Here is an 18890-nt window from a genome sequence, read left to right on the forward strand (position 1 = left end):
AGGGGCATCAAGAGGCTAATGCTATGAAGAAGCCAAAACGGGACAGGACAAAAGAAAGGAGGTGAACATGTTTGAATGAATAGAAGAATGCTAACTAGGACAAGGCAACAGCAGGAGCCCATAGTATCCTCCACCACACAAAAATGATTGAGCTTAGCACCTACTTGGCAAGGATAATTACAAAATGGGAAGCTCTCAAATGGCTCATTTCCTACCTTTGGCTGTTCTCTCCTAGGTGAGGCTCCTCTTTCCTTCTCTCCCCCCACCTTCCCACTTTCCCCCCTCCCCACCTTCCTCCTCCACAGAGCATCCCGGAGGGAAGAGGGTGTGTCTCTGTATTCCCATTTCTTACTCCCCAACAGGAATTTATTGCTTAAAATGTGTATTTATTTACTCTGGAGGTATTTTGCGAAGTTTGCCCCAGGGAAGGAAAATGCTAGTTACCAGTTTAACAGTGAAATAACTCTCTCCCGCCAGCCTCCCAGACTCTTCCTCATGCCTTTATTATTTCTCTGGCATCAAGGGGGCCAAAAACACTGCTCTTAACATAGGCACGACATCCATTGAGAAGGGGCTGGGGAAAAGGGGGGAAAGGGGTTTCAAATGAAGCTCTAGAACTGGGCCCCCGAGCTCTAAGAGGCCTCGGGGCCTTCCAGCCCTCAAACCCTGGCGGGCTTCTTGGGTTCTTTGTTCTTGGCGGGCATGAAAGCGTACAACTCTTCCACCAGCATTTCCATCCGGGCAGTGACTTCCGTCACCGTGTCGATCACCAGCTTCTGCTGCAGCTTCAGCTTATTGTTCTCCCAGAGAGCCTTGTTCTCCTCCTGAAAAGCCCGATGCTCATCTTTCAAGAGCTGGAGGGCCCTGTTCTCCTCGTGAAGAATCCGGTTCTCCTCTCGCAGAGTGTGCAAGCTCTGATTCTCCTCCCGAAGCGCTTGGAGGGCTTGGTTCATTTCCCGAAGTAGCTGTAGGGACTGGGCCTCTTCCTGGAGGCCTGGCACACCCTTGATGTCCTCAAGAGGGATAGATAGGTTGTTGACCATCTCTCGGAGGGCTCGAAGGGCTTTACTATCCTCCTGCGGAGTGATGGGCCCTTTGGGCTCTTCACATGGAGGCATGGTGCCCGTGCTCTCCCCGGACTGCCTTGATGCACTGTGGATCTCGTCTTGAGGATTTGGGGGCCCTTTAGTTTCATCCTGAGGACTTGTCTTTTGCTCTGGATGGGGCCAATTGGTCTTTCTCTGTTCCAAGAGCAGCTGTAGAGCCCGATTCTCCTCCCGGAGAAACTGCAGGGTGGCGCTTTCCTTCCTGTGCACCGGCAGTGTATTGCTGTCCTTCTTCAGGACCTGAAGAGCTGTGTTGTCCTTTTGCATCAGGATCGAGGAAACTGCGCCAGCCTCTCTCCCCAGATCGCCTTTGTTCTCGTCTCTGTTCTCCTCCCAGAAGGCCTGGAGAATTTTGTTCTCCTTACGCAAGACTTTGTTTTCCTCCCGAAGGGACTTGTTCTCCTCTCGAAGGGACTTATTCTCCTCTTGCAGGATGTATTCCTTGGCCAACCTCTTGTGATGTAATTTATGATGGAAAGAGGAGGCTGGGGAGAAGTGCGGTGATGACAGGCGGCAATTCTCACTCACCCATCTCCCATCCTGGAACACAAACATCTCATCGCTCAGTTGAACCCTTGGAAGATTATAATCCAACTCCAATTCCGCCTGTGATGTAGGGTGCTCCATGGAGTCAAAGAAGGGTACGGAGGATAATCGATTGAGTGGGCTGGAGTGTTGACTTGAAGTTCCCAGGTTTTGTCTTGTCAGGGAGGCCTGCACTGGGCACCTTGGTGAGTACAGATTATGGATCTGGAGAAAAGGCTCAACTGAGCCCCGCTGTAGAAGAGAGTAAGGGGACACATAAAGCAATGCTGAGAAAATCTGACCCACCTAGAACTACCTGACATGGAGAATAGGAGAAGCACTATATGTCAGCACTGCATCGTAGGAGAAAAAATGCCAAACTCTAAAACTATGGAGATCTGGGAGTTTCAGTTCCAGCTCTGACACTTAAAACTGGAGGACTGAACTCTGGAAGGATCCTTTAACAAATGAGGAAACTAAGCTCCAGAGAAGTTAGTGTGACTTATTTGACTAAGGTCCTATCAGAAACAGTTAACAGAGTTAGGATTCAAACAAGTCTTCAGATAGCCAAATCTATTGTTCTGCCATTAAACAACCTTGTCTCCATTTCCACTTATTAGACTCATTACTGTGACCTGGGGTAGGCATTTAACATCTCTTGGTCTCAGTTTCCTTATCTATAAAATGGAAACAATAATACTTGCACCTAATGGGATTAATGTGATTAGTAAATAAGATAACATGGATAGTAATTTGTAGATTTATCAATATGCTATATGAGCAATATTATTTATTATTAAATAATCTGGGGGAGCTGTGTCCATTAGGGTCATGTTCTAATATAACCTGTATTAGAGGTTGACACTACATCACAGTTACCATCTATTCAAATAGTGCCAATTAAAAAACTTTGGGAGGCAGTCTATCTGTATATCAAGTGTGTAGTTTTTCTGTCAATTGGCTGTACCTTACAATTAGTGAGCAGAGGATGGAGGTAAGAGAGCCCTGATCTCCCAGTATAATTCCATCCATTTCCATTCTGTGTTTACAAATTCTTCATGGACTGACAGTAGAGAAGATTAGCATAGGGTCCATTGGGATAACCTCTAAAAAAATTTTTTTTTGTTTACAAATAGGTTCTTATTCTCAACACTGAAAGCAAAGATTTGGTCCTGCCCAATGCTCTCTCATCCTCTTCCTCAACAGGTAATAGAGTCACTTCAAGTGAAATTCGGGTTGGAGCAGGAATGGAGTCTTGTCCAAGTGATATCCCCTTTTGCATTGCATTACCCTGTAGCATTTAGCAAGGTACCAGGTATCTGAAAACAGTATGGCTCCATTTTGCTTCCCAGACATATCTATCACTTCACTCTCTCTCATATATTCTAGCAAATGGGACTCCTCACCTTTCCCTGAACTTAACCTTCCTTTTCCTACCATCATGAATTTTCTGTCCTCCATTTAAAAAATAAATTCTCTCCACCTGCCTATTGAAATCCTCCTCTTCTTTTTATACCTAATTCAAGTACAACCTTCTTCATGAGGATTTCCCTCATCTCCTTAGCTAGAGGTAGCCCCTTTCTTCTTGAATCTTTAATGATTTGGTTTCACTTCTATGCACTTTAAAAAATCTAATTGTATCTCAAATATTTAAAGAACTAAGTCAAATTTATAAGAATCCAAGTCATTCTCCAGTTGATAAATGGTCAAAAGATATGAATAGGCAGTTTTCAGATAAAGAAATCAAAGCTATTAATAATCATATGAAAAAATATTCAAAGTCCCTCTTGATTAGAGCAATGCAAATTAAAATAACTGAGATACCTACCACCTTACACCTATCAGATTGGCCAATATGACAGTAAAGGAAAATAATAAGTGTTAGAAGGGATATGGCAAAATTAGGACACTAATGCATTGCTGTTCAAGTTGTGAATTGATTTGACCATTCTGAAGGGCAATTTGGAATTATGCCTAAAGGCTATAAAAGAATGCACACCCTTTGATCCAATAATACCACTACTAAGTAGGTATCCAAAAGATATAAAAAGAAATGGGAAATGACAAGTTTGTACAAAAATATTTATAGCTTCTCTTTTTTGTAGCAGCAAAGCATTGGAAACTAAAGAAATGTCCTTCATCGGGGAATGGCTGAACAAAGTGTGGTATACATTGGTGATGGAATATTATTGTGCTATAAGGAATGACGATTTCAGAAAGAACTGCAAAGACCTCCATGAACTGATGCAGAGTGAAATAAGCAGAACCAGGAGAACATTATACATGGTGACTGCTATATTGTGGGACAATCCAATATGGTAGACTTTGCTACTCACAGCAATACAATAATACAGGACAATTGTGAGAAACTTATGAAAAAGAGTGTTATCCATCTCTAGAGAAGGGACTATTGGAGTATACATGATTTGTCACTTCTTTATTTGGGATTTTGGTTTTATAAAAATGAATAATATGGAAATAGATTTTGAGTGATAATACATGTACAACACAATCCAGATTGAATTACTTGTCAACTCCAGGAAGGGGAGGAAGGTAGGAAGACAACATGAATCATATAACTTTGTATGCGTATGTGTTTGTATTTGTATATGTAAATTTGTTATTAAAATAAAATAAAGGTAAAACTAAAAAATCTAACTGTAATTTGTATTTTAATTCTCAGTGACTGTGGTTCTCTACCACTATCACCCCATTATTGTAAGCTCCTTGTGAGACAAGGACTTACTAGCACAATACCTTATACATAATAGTATAGAAATGAATTCTTCAGTAGAAAGTAAGTTTTTTGAAGGTAAAGACTGCGGATTTTGTCTTTGCTTCTCTAGAGCCTAGCATCATATTCCTTGCATGTAGCAGGCACTTAAATGCTTTTTAAAGTAGAAAAGAATTGAATTCACTAATAAGCATTGATGAAATATCTGCTACAGATCAGGCAGTAAGCTGAATCCAAAGAATGTAAAGACTATGTCTCTGCCTCTCTGTCTCTGTCTCTGTCTCTCTGTCTCTCTGTTTCTGTCTCTCTTTCTCTCTGTCTTTCTGTCTGTCTGTCTGTCTCTCTCTCTCATCCCCCTTCCTCTTTCTTTCTCCCTTTTCTCTTCCCACTCAGGGGCATCCAGTAGTGAATCTTGGTCTTATCTGCAGCATGGACACATACTACAATGTGTGTGGTAGGGTAAGGGTTACCACCTTCCTCTTTTTATTTTTTTTAGAAATTTTGGTTTATTTCATTTGTCCTTTTCAGGTCTAGGTGCAAGAAGCAGAATCCTCAGACACAGGAGGTCGAGCTATGGTTACCTTGAAGAAGTATAATATCTCTAATCCATAGGATTATTGTGAAAGTTTGTAAAAAGCATAAAATGCAGAGGGATGTATGCAGAGGGTTGGTATTTGCTATTGCAGGAAATCAGAAAAAAAACTTTCTACAGGAGGTAGTACTTGAGGTTGAGTTTTTAAAGAAACCAGAGATTTCCAGAGGCATAGATGAAGAAAGAGTGTATTCCTACCATGGGATGGAAATGGCAAAGTCATAGAGATGGGAGATGGAGTGTTTTAAGTGTGGAAGAGCAAGGAGCCCAGTATGGCTGGACTTTAGCATACAGGAAAGGGAGTACTATATAAGAAGACTGAAAGTAGAGAAGATTCAAGCTTTTGAGGAGCTTTAACTGTTAAATATAATAGTTTGCATCTGATCCTAGAGATAAAAGAGAGTTATTGGAATTTATTGACCTTTTGGAGGGAGAGTGACGGTCAGATGGACACTTTGGGAAAAATCATTTTGATAACTGAGTGGAGGGGAGGGTGTTTTGGGGTGAGGAAGAGACTTGTCTGGCAGAAAGCCCAAATTACAAAACCATTCCTATAATCCAGCAGAGAGATGATGAGAGTCAGAACTAGCAATATGACTGTGCAAATGGAGGAAAAAGTACATATATGAAAGGCCTTCTAGACCAGTGGTTCTCAACCTTTCTAATGCCGTGACCCCACAGTACAGTTCCTCATGTTGCAGTGACCCCAGACCAAAAAATTATTTTGGTGGCTACTTCAAAACTGTAATTTTGCTACAGTTATGATTCGGAATGTAAATACCTGATATGAATTATGTATTTCTCATTGCTACAAATTGAGAGGTTGAGAACCGCTGTTCTAGACAATGAAATTAATGTCTGCAACTAATTAGACATATAGGATAGGTGGTATGTAAAAGCAAAGAGTCAATGATGCCGGGACAACTTGGTGGCTCAATGGATAGAGAGCCAGGCCCAGAGAAGGGAAGTCTTGGGTTCAAATGTGGCCTCAGACACTTTCTAGATGTGTGACTGTGGGCAAGTCACTTAACTTCCATTGCCTAGCCCTGGTCGCTCTTCTGCCTTGGAACTAATAAACATTATTGATTGTAAGATGGAAGATAAGGGTTTAAAAAAAAAGATTCAATGATGATACTGAAGTTGTGACCCTACATGCCTAGAAGGAGGTTCTTCGGCAGAACCAGGAAAATTTAGAAGAAAAGGAAAATAGAGAAATTCAGAAGAGGGTTTTGGAGAAAAGATAATGAATTCTCTTTTGAAAATGTGTAAGGATCTCTAATTCAAAATGTTTGATTCACCACTGGTAAAATAAGACTGGAAATCAGCAGACTAGGGTTAGATATATAGATCTGAGAGTCGTTTGCATTGAAATGATCATTGAACCCATGTGCACTAATAAGTTCACCAAGTTAGATTGAATAGAGTAAAAAGTGTCCGTGATGGAACCTTGGGGGACAATCAGGGAGTGGACTTGACTTAAATGAAGGTATATCACAAAAGACTGACAAGTGATCAGACAGGTAGGAGTCTTGAAAACCCAGAGGGGAGAGAGTATCTAGTGGGGGGGGGGGGAAGAAGTCAATAGTGTGAAAGATTGCAGAGAAGTAAAAAAGGATGAGGACTGAGAAGAGGCCATTCAATTTTGCAATTAAGAGATTATTGGTTCTGCTCATTTCACTCTACATAATTTCATGTACATCTTTCCGTGTTTTTTCAAGTATTGTACCATAAGAACTTATGCGTTGGTTAATTTTGGGAAAACATGGAAAGACATGAAATTACAAAGAGTGGAATAAGTAGACACAAGAGAACATTATATACAGCAACATATTGTTTGAAGAATAGCTTGTATATGTCCACCTCCAAAGAAAGAACTGATAAACAGAAATACTATTGCATCACAAGAAAGGACGAGCTGGCTATTTTTTTAACTTTGAACTACATGGAATAATGAACAGTGAAATGAGAAGAACTAAGAGAGCATCATATATAGCTACAGATTTAATGTCTGGAAAACAAATTCTGCATGTTACCTACAGAGAATGAAACTGAAAAATGGAAACATGAAATATATAATGTATGCATATGTATGTTTCCCAGATGATGCCTTCTATGATGTGGGGAAGGGAAAGAGGACCTGAGACATTTGTAGATAAATTCTATTAATAAAGAAAAATGAATGGAAAAAATAGAAATTATGTGTAATGGATAAAACAATTTTGGCTCTCTTCACAGACTAACATATCAAAAAACCTAAGGAGATAACAACCCAATGAATTAACAGAAGAGAATGCTAATTTCTAAACTCTAATGCACTCCCTTCCTCACCAGCAACCTCATTTTCAGGGCTGTACCAGGCAACTTGCTGTTTGTAACAGAACTCAATTCAGCCTGACTCCTCTTCTTTGTGCTGCAGAAAACAAAAAGAGAGAAGCTTGCTTTGGCTGGGATGGCAGTGTGGAAATATTTTGTGCTACATCAATTCTCATTGAGAGAATTAAGGATCAGAAGAAACTGAAGCAAAATGCCAATGGGTGTGGGATTCTACTAAACTTGAGGAAAAGAGAATTGGTATTCAGCTGGAGTTAGTTCTACATCCCCCAAATTCATTTAGGGCAGGAACTGAGGCTGGTGAAATATAAATTCTCTAACATGGGAAAAGGCCCAAATAGCTTTGAGATCCAGTCCATAGGACTATTACCATCAAAGGGTAAGGAGTCAGAAGTTAGTGATGGGGGGGAGGGGAGGGAATTACTAAACATCTCAGGAGGAAGGAAGAAAAGTTGGTTAAAGATCCTGAGTATAAACAGATAAACTTACAGGGAAGATATTCTTAACAGAAGAGAATATGACCTCCAGATCATCTAAATGAGTCCAAAAATCTATCAACAAATATTTTAAGTAATAGGAAGAAAGTACAAAAGGAAGGAATTGATACAAACATTTATTCAATGCCTACTATGTACCAGGCACTATGCCAAGGCATTTTATATGTAAGTATTCATTTTATCCTCTCACCATGACCCTGTGTTGTAGATGCTTTTATTGTCCCAATTTTACAGTTGAAGATATAGAGGCAGTTAAAGGTTAAGTGACTTGCTCAGGATTACACAGCTTATAATTATCTGAGATGGGAGTTGAGCTCAAGATCTATCCTGACTCTCAAGTGGTGCTGCACAATCTACCTGACTCTTTCTCAAAAGGAAATGAATCAACAATTGATGAGGTAAAGGACCCTGGATTCCAAAGAAAGCATTGAAACCAAAAAAGAATGTTCCCAAATATTTTTAAAAAGAAATATGAATTGTAAAAGCAGCATTTATGACTTATAGAGCAGAAATAATTAGCATAAGAGAAAAATTTGAATTCATGGTAACAAACCTTAAAAAGAAACAAGAGAGAGAATAATTGATTTGGACTGCAAATACACAGAAGTGAAGAAGAGTTTGGAAGAAAAAAATATAAAGTAGTAATATTAAAGAAAACATGATCTCTATATGAGCAACAAAAACATTTATCTGGAAAGCAGGATGTATAGACACAACTTCAGGATTATAAATCTCTAAGAACACAGATCAAAAAAACCTGAATATCAGATGTGATGCATGTTGGGAAGCTAAGAGAGTGGGGTAAGGAATGTTTAGCTTGTCTAAATCCTCCACAAACAAAATAGAAAATAAAGTGACTTAATAGAGGAAAGCAAGAGAGACATGTCTCACTGGGGTGAGAGCAGAGAGTAGTCCAGTTTTGCTGCATCAAGGGGAGCTTGCAGAACACACACATACAGCCCTATTTGTTTCCAAATTGTCTGAGGCAATGAAACAGCAGAAAAGGAACCGCTCAAGATCAGCCCTAAAGAGGCCTAAGATAAGAAACTTCAAACCCAGAGCAGACCTACTCAGGCCACAAAACCAGCAGAAGTGGTGTCAGCTCTACCTCTCTACCACACTAGCTGTGTGACTCTAGGAAAAGTCACTTGACTTTTTTCTGCCTTAGTTTATTTATCTGTAAAATGTTATCTGTTTTCCCAGTGTTGTGCTAATGTATATATAAAGTGTTTTGTAAACTTTAAAAGAGTTATATAAATATTATCTATTATTCCCATTTTACAGATAACAAAACTGAGACTGCAAGAAGTTAATTAACTTACCCACAGTCAGATAGCTAGTGAAGCAGGATTTGAATTCAGTTCTTGATTCCAAGCATGGTGCACTATAAGCTTACATGAATAGCTTAATATCTCTGAGCATCAGATTTTCCATCTTTCTTTAAAATAAAGATATTTACCTTACCTAGCTCACAGGATTATCACAAGGAAACCCTTTAATAAACTGCAGAATCCTAGAAACACAGGAGTTATACTCAGGGAAGAGATAGGGGAGGGATAAGTTAAGAGGAGTGGATTTAAATGACAAAAGGATTTTGAGAGGTATTCGAAAGAGTATAGAGCAGGTGGACCAGGATGCAGACAGGAGAATGCAATTGCTATGATGCAGCTAAATAAAGATCACTAGTATAGTTCATCATCTAGATATAGTGTAGTGCTTTCCATAAGTTCAATTCCTTGTCCTTGTGCTACTTCCACAATTGTAAAGACAGAGAAGATGTGAACTGAGTTCGTATCCATGATTTTCACATACCTACCGCACACTCATAAATATACACGTTTGTAGGTTGTACCAAAAATCTTAGTGAGGTTTTACTCTGTAGAAGTGCGTGTGCGTGTGCGTGTGTGTGTGCGTGTGTGTGTGTGCGTGTGTGTGTGTGTGTGTGTGTGTGTGTGTGTGTGTACTTCATGGTATATAAAGCTCTCTAGGATCATTGAGGAATAAAGGTGCTAGATAAATAGAAAGTGCTGTTTTATACCATTAACTTTGCAATGAAAGTATGTCATTAACTTTCCAACGACAGGCTTAATCTTCCAAATAGCAAGGGTAAAAAGGGTATTCTGCAATCAACATCTTATTTACTTCAAATAAACTCAGCCTTCATGCTTTTCAAGCTTTGCAATCAGCGAGATGCACACTAGATTTGCAGTGATGAGAGTATGTTTTAGGTCAGCTCCACCAAAAAGCATTTTCCTTGCTGGGAGAGGGGATGGGATTGGGGATATGGGGGGGGGGGGAGATTAGGAGACTTGACCAAGGCAAATGGGGAGCAAAATCCAAATGAGTTTCCCTGTTTGTTGCACTGGTAATAGCTACCTCCAAATCAGGTACAGCTTGAGTCGGCTGAGCCAACTCTTTCCAAGTATGGTATATCACAACAGCAAAATGTTTTAGAAGCCGGTACCAGCTCTGGCCCAGGGAAACGTGCACCTCCTTGTATTGGGACTAACGGGAATTCTGAGCGGTTGTATCAAACTTATATGGTTTGGAGGATGGTACTCATGACAGGTGATGCTGTCTAAGGACAACAGATAGGTGGTGCAGTGGATAGAGCTCAGGGTCTGGAGTAAGGAAGATCTCAGTTTGAATCTGGACTCAGACTCAGACACTTAACTAGCTGTATAACCCTGAGCAAATCCCTGAACCTTTGCCTGCCTCAGTGTCCTTAACTGTAAAATGGGGATAATAGTAACACCGACCTTCCAGGGTTGTGAGGATAATGAGATAACATTTGGAGATTGTTTAGCACAGTATCTGATCATATAAATAATAAAGGCTTCTACCCACCTGCTAAGTGTAGATAATAGGATGTTCATGGGCCATAACAAGCCACAGGGCTCCATACATGTGGGTAATTGCTCAGCATATATGGGAATGGAGGAGAGCATTAAATAACTGTGGCTTCCAGGCTCTTTTCTAGTACCTAAGATTAAAAGATTACTCCACAGACTAAGAAGCTACCATGGAATAGTGGGGGAAATCACAAGAGTCAGAAATACCAGGGTTTAAATTATACCTATGGAACACACTTAGATGTATGGTAAGTTATTTAATCTCTCAGTATAGCAGATAGCGACTATAAAATGTAGTTTAGTTGCAGACCTGAACTAGTTGAGGGAATTTCCTCACAAGTAAGCTCACAAGAGGGATAGAATTCAAAGTATTTAGACCAAAGGCAACAAAGGTGACTGATGAATTGTAATTGTTATCACCATGAAAGCAATCACTTTGTTGCTTAACAAAACAAAACAAAAGCAAAGGTTGGTGTCCAAATCTATTCCCAAGTTCCCCCTTCACAGTGGAATACTAAATAACAATTTGACATTTAGTAAGAAAAGAGCACTAGACTGTGAGTAGGGAATGTTGGATAACAGTCCTACTTAGACAACTAACTATACGACCTTAAGGAAGTCACTTACCTCTGATCGGTCAATTAATAAGCATTTATTAAGTTTCTATTATGTGCCAGGCACCGTACTAAACTCTGGGAATACGAAAACCAGTTCTTGTCCTTGGGGGGCTCATTAGTTAATGGGGAAAACATAGGCAGACAACTCTGTACAAATATAAATAGGGTAAAGAAGAGATAATCCACAAAAGGCAATAGAATTAAGAGAGATGGGAAAAGACTTTAGGGAAGTGGGGCTTTAGTTGAGATTTAAGAAAGTCAGAAATGCTGGAAGGCAGAGATGATAAGAGAGAGCATTCCAGGCATTGAAAAAAAGACAGTGAAAATACTCAAAATTGGGATAGTGAATGACTTGTTTGAGAAACAGCAAAGAGATAAAAGTACACAGGAGAAAGGGGTATACAATGTGAAAAGACTTAAAAGAAGGTTCTAGGGTAGGTTTGGAGGTTCTATGTTATGAATGGCTTTGAATGCCAGAGGATTTCATGTTTGATCCAGGAGGTGGTAAGTAGCCACTGTGTAGTGGAGTTCTTAGTTCTCTTATATGTAAGATAAATAGATAGTTCCTAGGATTAGAAAAAATAATAACAATTTATCTGGAAGAACAAAAGGTCAAGAATATCAAGGGAATTAATGAAAAAAAATATGAAGGAAGGAGACCTAATCATACCAGATCTCAAACTATATTACAAAGCAGTAACCATCAAAACAATCTGGTACTGGCTAAGAAATAGAGTTGTGGATCAGTAGAATAGGTTAGGTAATCAACACACAGTAGTTAATGATCATAGTAACATAGTGCTTGATAAATCCAAATATCCAAGCTACTGGGGGAAAAAACTCCCTATTGGACAAAAACTGCTAGGAAAACTGGAAAACAATCTGGCAGAAACTAGGCATAGACCAACATCTTACACCATATACCAAGATAACATCAAAATGGATACTTGATTTAGAAATAATGGGTGAAACCATAAACAAATTAGGGGAACACAGAAAAGTTCATCTGTTAGGCATATGGATAAGGGAAGAATTTATAATCAAACAAGATATAGAGAACATAACCAAAAATAAAATGAATAATTTTGATTACATTAAATTAAAAAGGCTTGCACAAACAAATCCAATGCAACCAAAATTAGAAGGTAAACAATAAATTGAGAAGAAATTTTTATAACAAGCATCTTTGACAAAGACCTCATTTATCAATTTTATAGAGAACTGACTCAAATTAGTAAGAATAGAAAGTATTCCCCAATTGATAAATGATCAAAAAATATGAACAGGCAGTTCTTAGATGAAGAAATTTAAAATATCTCTAGTGTTATTTAACAATGCTCTAAATTATTATTGATTAGAGAAATATAAATTAACACAACTGAGAGATACTACCTCACATCTATCAGATTGGCTAATATGACCAAAAAGGAAAATGAAAAATATTGGAGAGGATGTGAGAAAATCAGGACACTCACTAATGCACTATTGGTGGAACTGTGAACTGATACAACCATTCTAGCGAGCAATATGAAACTATAAAACTATGTACATCTTTTGACCCAGCAATACCATGACTAGGTCTATATCCCAGAGATCAGAGATGGGGGAAAAGGACCTAGTTGTACAAAAATAATTTTAGCAGCTCTTTTTGTAGTGGCAAAGAATTGGAAACTGAGGGAATATTCATAAATTGGGGAATGGCTGAACAATGTGTGATATGTGGTTGTAATAAAATACTTTGCACCATAAGAAATGATGAGCAGGATTAGTTAAAAAAAATCTGGAAAGACTTACATGAACTGATGCAAAATGAAGTGAGCAGAACCAGGAGAAAAGCAATAGAAATATTGTAAGTTGATCAACTGTGAAGGACTAAACTATTATCAGCAAAGCAAGTTTCTAAGACTTGCACAAGGGACTCATTGATGAAAAATTCTACTCAGCCAAAGAAGGAACTGTTAGAGTCTCATTGCAGATCAAAGTACACCATTTTTCACAAGTTTTTTTTTATTGTATATGATATGTATCTTCTGTCATGGCATGGTGAACATGGAAATATGTTATAAAGCAAAAAATTAACAAAAAAGATAAATAGGTGATCTGCCTATATAAATATATATTCTTATATAAGTGAGGGATGTGGACCCAAGTTAAAAGGTAGAGAGAAAAATGACTAAAGGATTTAAAGCAGTATTAAAAATGTTTCGGTGGTACCTTCTAGCTCTAAATCTCTAGACTCTATGATTTTATAGACAACATTCAAAATAGCAAGTGCTTTAGTCACTTCTGTAACTGTAACCCAAAAGACTACAGCCACAGCACTGTGATCCTGACCTCAATTAACCTTCTCTCTACATCTAAGCTCCACTCATTTTGGGGTCCTCTACTATGGATAATTCCTCAAGGGAAGCAATTTATAATGTTCTTTTCTCATCTGTGAGGCACACAGTGATCAATCGATGCTCTATAAATGCTTTCTTATGAAGATTTTATGGAGATGCCCCCTTACCTTTTCAATAAAGATACCAAACTTTTGGAGGCTGATAGGTGGCACAGAGGATAGAGAGGCAGGCTTGAAGATGGGAGGTCATTCAAATCTGGCATCAGATGTTTCCTAGCTGTATGATCCTGGCCAAGGTGCTTAACCTCAGTTGCCTAGCCTTTATCTCTCTTTTGTCTTGGAATCAATACTTAGTATTACATTACTCTTCATTTTAATCTCTCTTTCTCTTCCTCCTACTACTCCAAGATGAAACCATGTAGTGATTAAGGCATCCCTGGTTTTGGCTCCCAGCACTGTATTTGCTGGCTATTTGACTTTATGTGACCAATTGTCAATCAACAAATATTTATTAAGCACTACGTACTACATATATGTACTATGTACTAGACACTAAAGACACAAAGGCATAAATTAAAGTCTCTGATTTCAAGGACGTTACACTCTATTGGGAAATAATTACCTTAGGGTTTTTTGGGGGGAAGGCAGCATAAGCAGGGGATGGAAACCCATTAATGGTCATAAGAATTAGTCTTTGAGCTGAAAGACAAATCTCCCTTCTTCTCAGGTCCACAGTTTCCCTCACCTGTAAAGGAGGTGGTGGTGAATTAGATATAAAAGCCCCCATCAGCTTTAAATCCTGTGATGAATGAATGAATGAGTGAGTGAGTGAATGAATGAATGAATGAATGAATGAATGAAAAAACATTTATTAAGTGCTGACTAAAAACTAGGGATACAAGTGGCAAAAGGAAGATGAGTCCTGCTCTCAAGGAGATTATATTCTAATGGGAGATAGTACATGGAAGAGGTTTTTGCATTCATTATGTAGCTGCAAAGCAGGTGTTAATGCATCTCTCTTAATGTCCTTTCTACTTAATGTCATTTTTACTAATTATATGTGTTTCTGTTGTTGAACTACTTGATAGCACCATTTTTTCTTCCTGATATGAGTAGCTATAGCTGCTCAGGAGTTAGGGACTTCAGCCCTCATAGATGAAGTTGTCAGTTCATATTTCCAAAACAGTAGTTTCTTGGAATGATAGCTCTTGGGCAGAGCTGGAATCAGACTGATAATCTGGGGCAGTGATGGCAAACCTTTTAGAACATTTTAGACACCAGGTGCTGTGCTGTGCTGCCCTGCCCCCACCCCCATCCCAGGCCAAAGTGACCCCTGCTCCAACCACCTTACCCCAGACAGGGGTGGGAGAAAGGGAGGTAGTGGCCCAGGCACTCCATTCAGGGGAGGGAGGAAGCGCTTTCATTGGGCTGCTGGGCAGAGGGATGGGGAGGTGTGGTGGAAAGAGGGAAGTATGCAGCTTCACCTGAGTCCCTCTGCCTTTCTATTAACTAACTCTGATGGGAGACAGCAAGAGTGCCCACAGAGAGGGCTCTACATGCCATCTTTGGCACATGTGCCATAGGTTCACCATCATGGGTCTGGGTGGGGGATGCTGTCACTCCTTGGTCTCTTGGACTTTTACTTAAAGTTGGTGCTGATGGTGGCAATGAAAGTAAACCTCTTCTCCACAGTGATAACTCCCCTTGACAATGACTATGGAGCCTTGACTGTAAGAGGGGTCTAGGGCAAGTATAAGCTAGGAAGTATTACACAAGTCTCAGAGTGCTCTATACAATAACCCCTGGAGGGACCAGAAAAAAATGGAATGTTCCATCAAGTCCCTGGGCAGGTAAGCACACCCACAGAGCTCTGGTCCTCCAGGTGGAGAACAGAGGTTGGCAAAGCTCCTACAAAGAAGGCAACAGCCAGTCCACATACCCTAAAGGCTCTGAAAATGTGTGGCAATCTGTTATGAACTGTTTCTAATGATCTAAAAGAGCATAGTACATTTCTGTATCCAAAGTGTATGGTAAAGCCAAGGATCTGCCAGCACTTTATGTATAAGCAGACATCAGCAGAAGGAAGGATCAGCAACAGGGCCAACAGCAATGAAAGGCTAATGCATTATCCCATTTTTGAGTACAGGAATGGTTGGAGCCTGTGCTTGACAAAAAGCCTCAAATCAAGAAGTAAAGTTGGAATATGAAAAAAAGAAGATATTAATGATAAAGAAAGTTAATACATCTAAGGGCACCAAAACTAAAAGAAAAGAGTATCTCTACAGCCACTATGCCAGGGTTTCAGATAAAGATATGGATTGGCCACAATGTCTATTAGGATTCGTGGAAGAGATCAAACAAATTAGGTTTAAAAAGATTATAAATGAAACAAGAGATCTAAAGGGAAGGATTAGAGAAATAAGTAGCTTAGTATAGGATATGCAAAATCTTATCCAAGTAATAGGATATCTGAAAATTAAAATGGACCAAACAGAAATCAGTAATTCCATAAGATAATAAGAAATGCAAGAACAAAATCAAAACACTGAAAGAAGGGTAAAAGAGATCTTATTTAAAATAGTTAAGAAAACAAGTCAAGGAGAGATCATCTAAGATTCATCAAACTACCCGAAAGCCATAACCAAAAAATAAGCCTGGATACTGTATTTTTTTTTTAATCATAAATGAAATCCCCTGGATATTTTTTAAATCCTAGGTTAAAGTGAAAAACCGAGTCCACTAGCTACCTTCTGAAAGAAGCCCTAAAATGAAAATTCTCAGAAATATCATAATCAAAACCCAAAAGGTACTACCAGAAAAAGAAGAGCTTAAGTGCCAAGAAACCATAATCAGGATTACATACAACTCACCAAATGCCACTATAAAAGACAGGAGAAATTAGAATATGATATTCCAAAATGCAAATAAGAAAAGCTTGTAACCAAGAATAACTTACCCAACAAAACTGAGTATATGGCAAATGGGTATCTAATCAAATAAGAGCACTTCCAGAAATTCAGGATAAAAAGTGAATAGAATCTTTGAAATACAAGCATAGAAGTCAAGAGAAACAGGTAAATACATTGCAGCAACTGGAAGGCATTACACAGTGAGGAAGTGTTTACATTCCAGTAGAGAGGGGAAAAAACCCAACATCCCCACAAATCCCTAATGTCTTTAAGAGTCCTCTAGAAATTTAAATAATATAAGCAGGGGCTAAATTTGTTGTTCTTCAATGAAAATAAATGAGGAAAAGGGAGAGGAGAAAGGTAGAACCAAAGGAAGAAAGCAGGCAAAAGGCATAATTTAAATTTTAAATAATTTTGACGTGGAAAAGACTTGAAGGAAGGAATCAGGGAAAACTAAGTTGCATGAACTTCAATTTCATATTAACTGAACAAAAGAGGGTTACAAACACACAAGTTTAATTTGGAAGAACATTAAATTCAACAGGGAAACAAGCAAGAACAAGGGAGGAAGAAAGAGGAAAGGTGGGATTAGGGAAGGATTAATCATAAGCAAAACAAGCTCCAATTTTGGAGGCTGGATCATGAAGGGGAGTTAAAAAGAAAGAATAAAAACCCCAAGATCAAAGTCTGGGCAAGGAGGAAAAAAGTACAGTAGAGCAGATATGTAAGTGGTCTCACTAAAGTTGGGCATACTTTTTCTTACTGTCTTCTTTGTAAAGAGGGAGGTTCAAACAGGGAAAGAAAACAATATGAGGATATTTTAAAATATTTTAAAAATTATCTTCCTGAGTTCAAATCTGGCTTCAGGCACTTACTAACTAGGCAAGTCATTTAATTCTATTTACCTAAGCTGCTCATCTGTTAAATGAGCTGGATAAGGAAATGGAAAACTACTCCAGAAAACCTCAAATGGGCTCATGAAGGGTTGGGTGTGACCAAAATGGCTGATCAACAACAAAAATATATAATTAACAATCATACCCATTAACATGACTGGGATGAATTCATCAATAAAATATAAAGGGATTGCAGAAAGGATTAGCATGCAAAATTCAACAATATGTTGTTTATAGGAAATATATTTAAAACACAAACATACAGAATTAAACTAAAGGTCTAGAGCAGAATTTATTATGTTTCAGCTGAACTCATAAAAGTAGGAATAGCAATACTCATCTCAGATAAGGTAGCCATAAAAAATGGACATGATTGAGAGAAACAGGAAAACTGCATTATGCTTATAGGCACTGAAGGAATTTCAATATATAATATGTTAGCACTATAATATGATATATATGTGTATATATATATATAACATAATATGTTAGCATCATCAAGGGTTTTTACCTTGGAGTCTATGAACCTGTCATACACACACGTATACATGTACCCATGCACACACATATATGTCTTTCAATTGGTTTCCTTTTCAATCTTTGTATTTTATTTTTTATCATTTAACAGCATCATTCTGAGAAGAGGAGCATAAGATTCACAAGAATGCCTAAGGTTTAATGACTCCCCCCAAAGATTAAGAACTCTGATATAAGTATTTAAAAGAAAATTTAATCTATTTAAAAAGAGTAATAGTAAAACTTTAACAATTAGGGATCTCAGTGTACCTCTTTTGGACTTAGACAAATCTAACAAAAAGATAAATCAAAAAGTAACTACAAATGACTAGAATTTTAGAAAATCTAGATGCGATAAGAGTTTTGATGATACTCAGTGGAAATAGGGACAGATATTTCTCAAGTTCTATAAGGCATCTATACAAAAATTGGCCAAGTATTAGGAGACAAAAAATTCACAAATCAATGTAGAAAAGCAGAGCTAGTAAACATTTGTTTACCTTTACTGATCAAAATGAAATGAAAATTATATTTTTAAAAAGGTAAAGAAAGGTTTAAAAATTAGAGACTACTTTGTTATTTGTTCAGTCCAACTCTGTGACCCAGTTTGGGTTTTTCTTGGCAAAGATACTGAAATGATTTACCATTTCCTTCTCTAACTCATTTTACAGATGAGGAAATTGGGGCAAACAAAGTTTAAGTGATTTAAGTACCCAGGATCACACAGCTAGTAAATGTGTGAGACCATATTTGAACTCAGAAAGATGAGTTTTCCTGACTCCAGGCACAGGGAGTCTATTCACTGAGCCACCAAGCTGCCCACTGTGTATTTTCTTTATATCCTCACACTATTATACTATTTCTTCTCCTCCCTCTTTACAAAAAAAAGGAGGTGAGAAAGAGTGCACAGCATTAGTAAAAAGTCTATGTCTGCTCTACTGTCCTCTTCCCCTTGCCCAGATTTTGATCATGGG

At 38.4% G+C, this 18890-nt stretch overlaps 1 protein-coding gene across 10 annotated transcripts in view; it reads right to left on the reverse strand.

The window, feature by feature from the left end:
- Window positions 1–484: 484 nt before the first annotated feature.
- The window catches only part of CBY2 (chibby family member 2), a 34761-nt gene continuing 16355 nt past the window's right edge, over window positions 485–18890 (reverse strand). For 4 of the 10 annotated variants that reach the window (XM_007501575.3, XM_007501576.3, XM_007501580.3 and 1 more), the window contains 2 exons: window positions 14218–14340; window positions 485–1883 (listed from right to left, as the gene is read on the reverse strand). In XM_007501575.3, the coding sequence (XP_007501637.1) occupies window positions 660–1883; window positions 14218–14340 (1347 nt within the window). In that variant the 3' untranslated portion in view covers window positions 485–659. Of the gene's footprint in view, window positions 1884–7285; window positions 7368–14217; window positions 14341–18890 lie in introns of all 10 variants that reach the window. The other 6 variants (XM_056807356.1, XM_056807357.1, XM_007501579.3 and 3 more) reach the window with 2 other exon arrangements.

Source organism: Monodelphis domestica, chromosome 8 (genome assembly GCF_027887165.1).
Source record: "Monodelphis domestica isolate mMonDom1 chromosome 8, mMonDom1.pri, whole genome shotgun sequence".
NCBI classification, from domain to species: Eukaryota; Metazoa; Chordata; class Mammalia; order Didelphimorphia; family Didelphidae; genus Monodelphis; species Monodelphis domestica.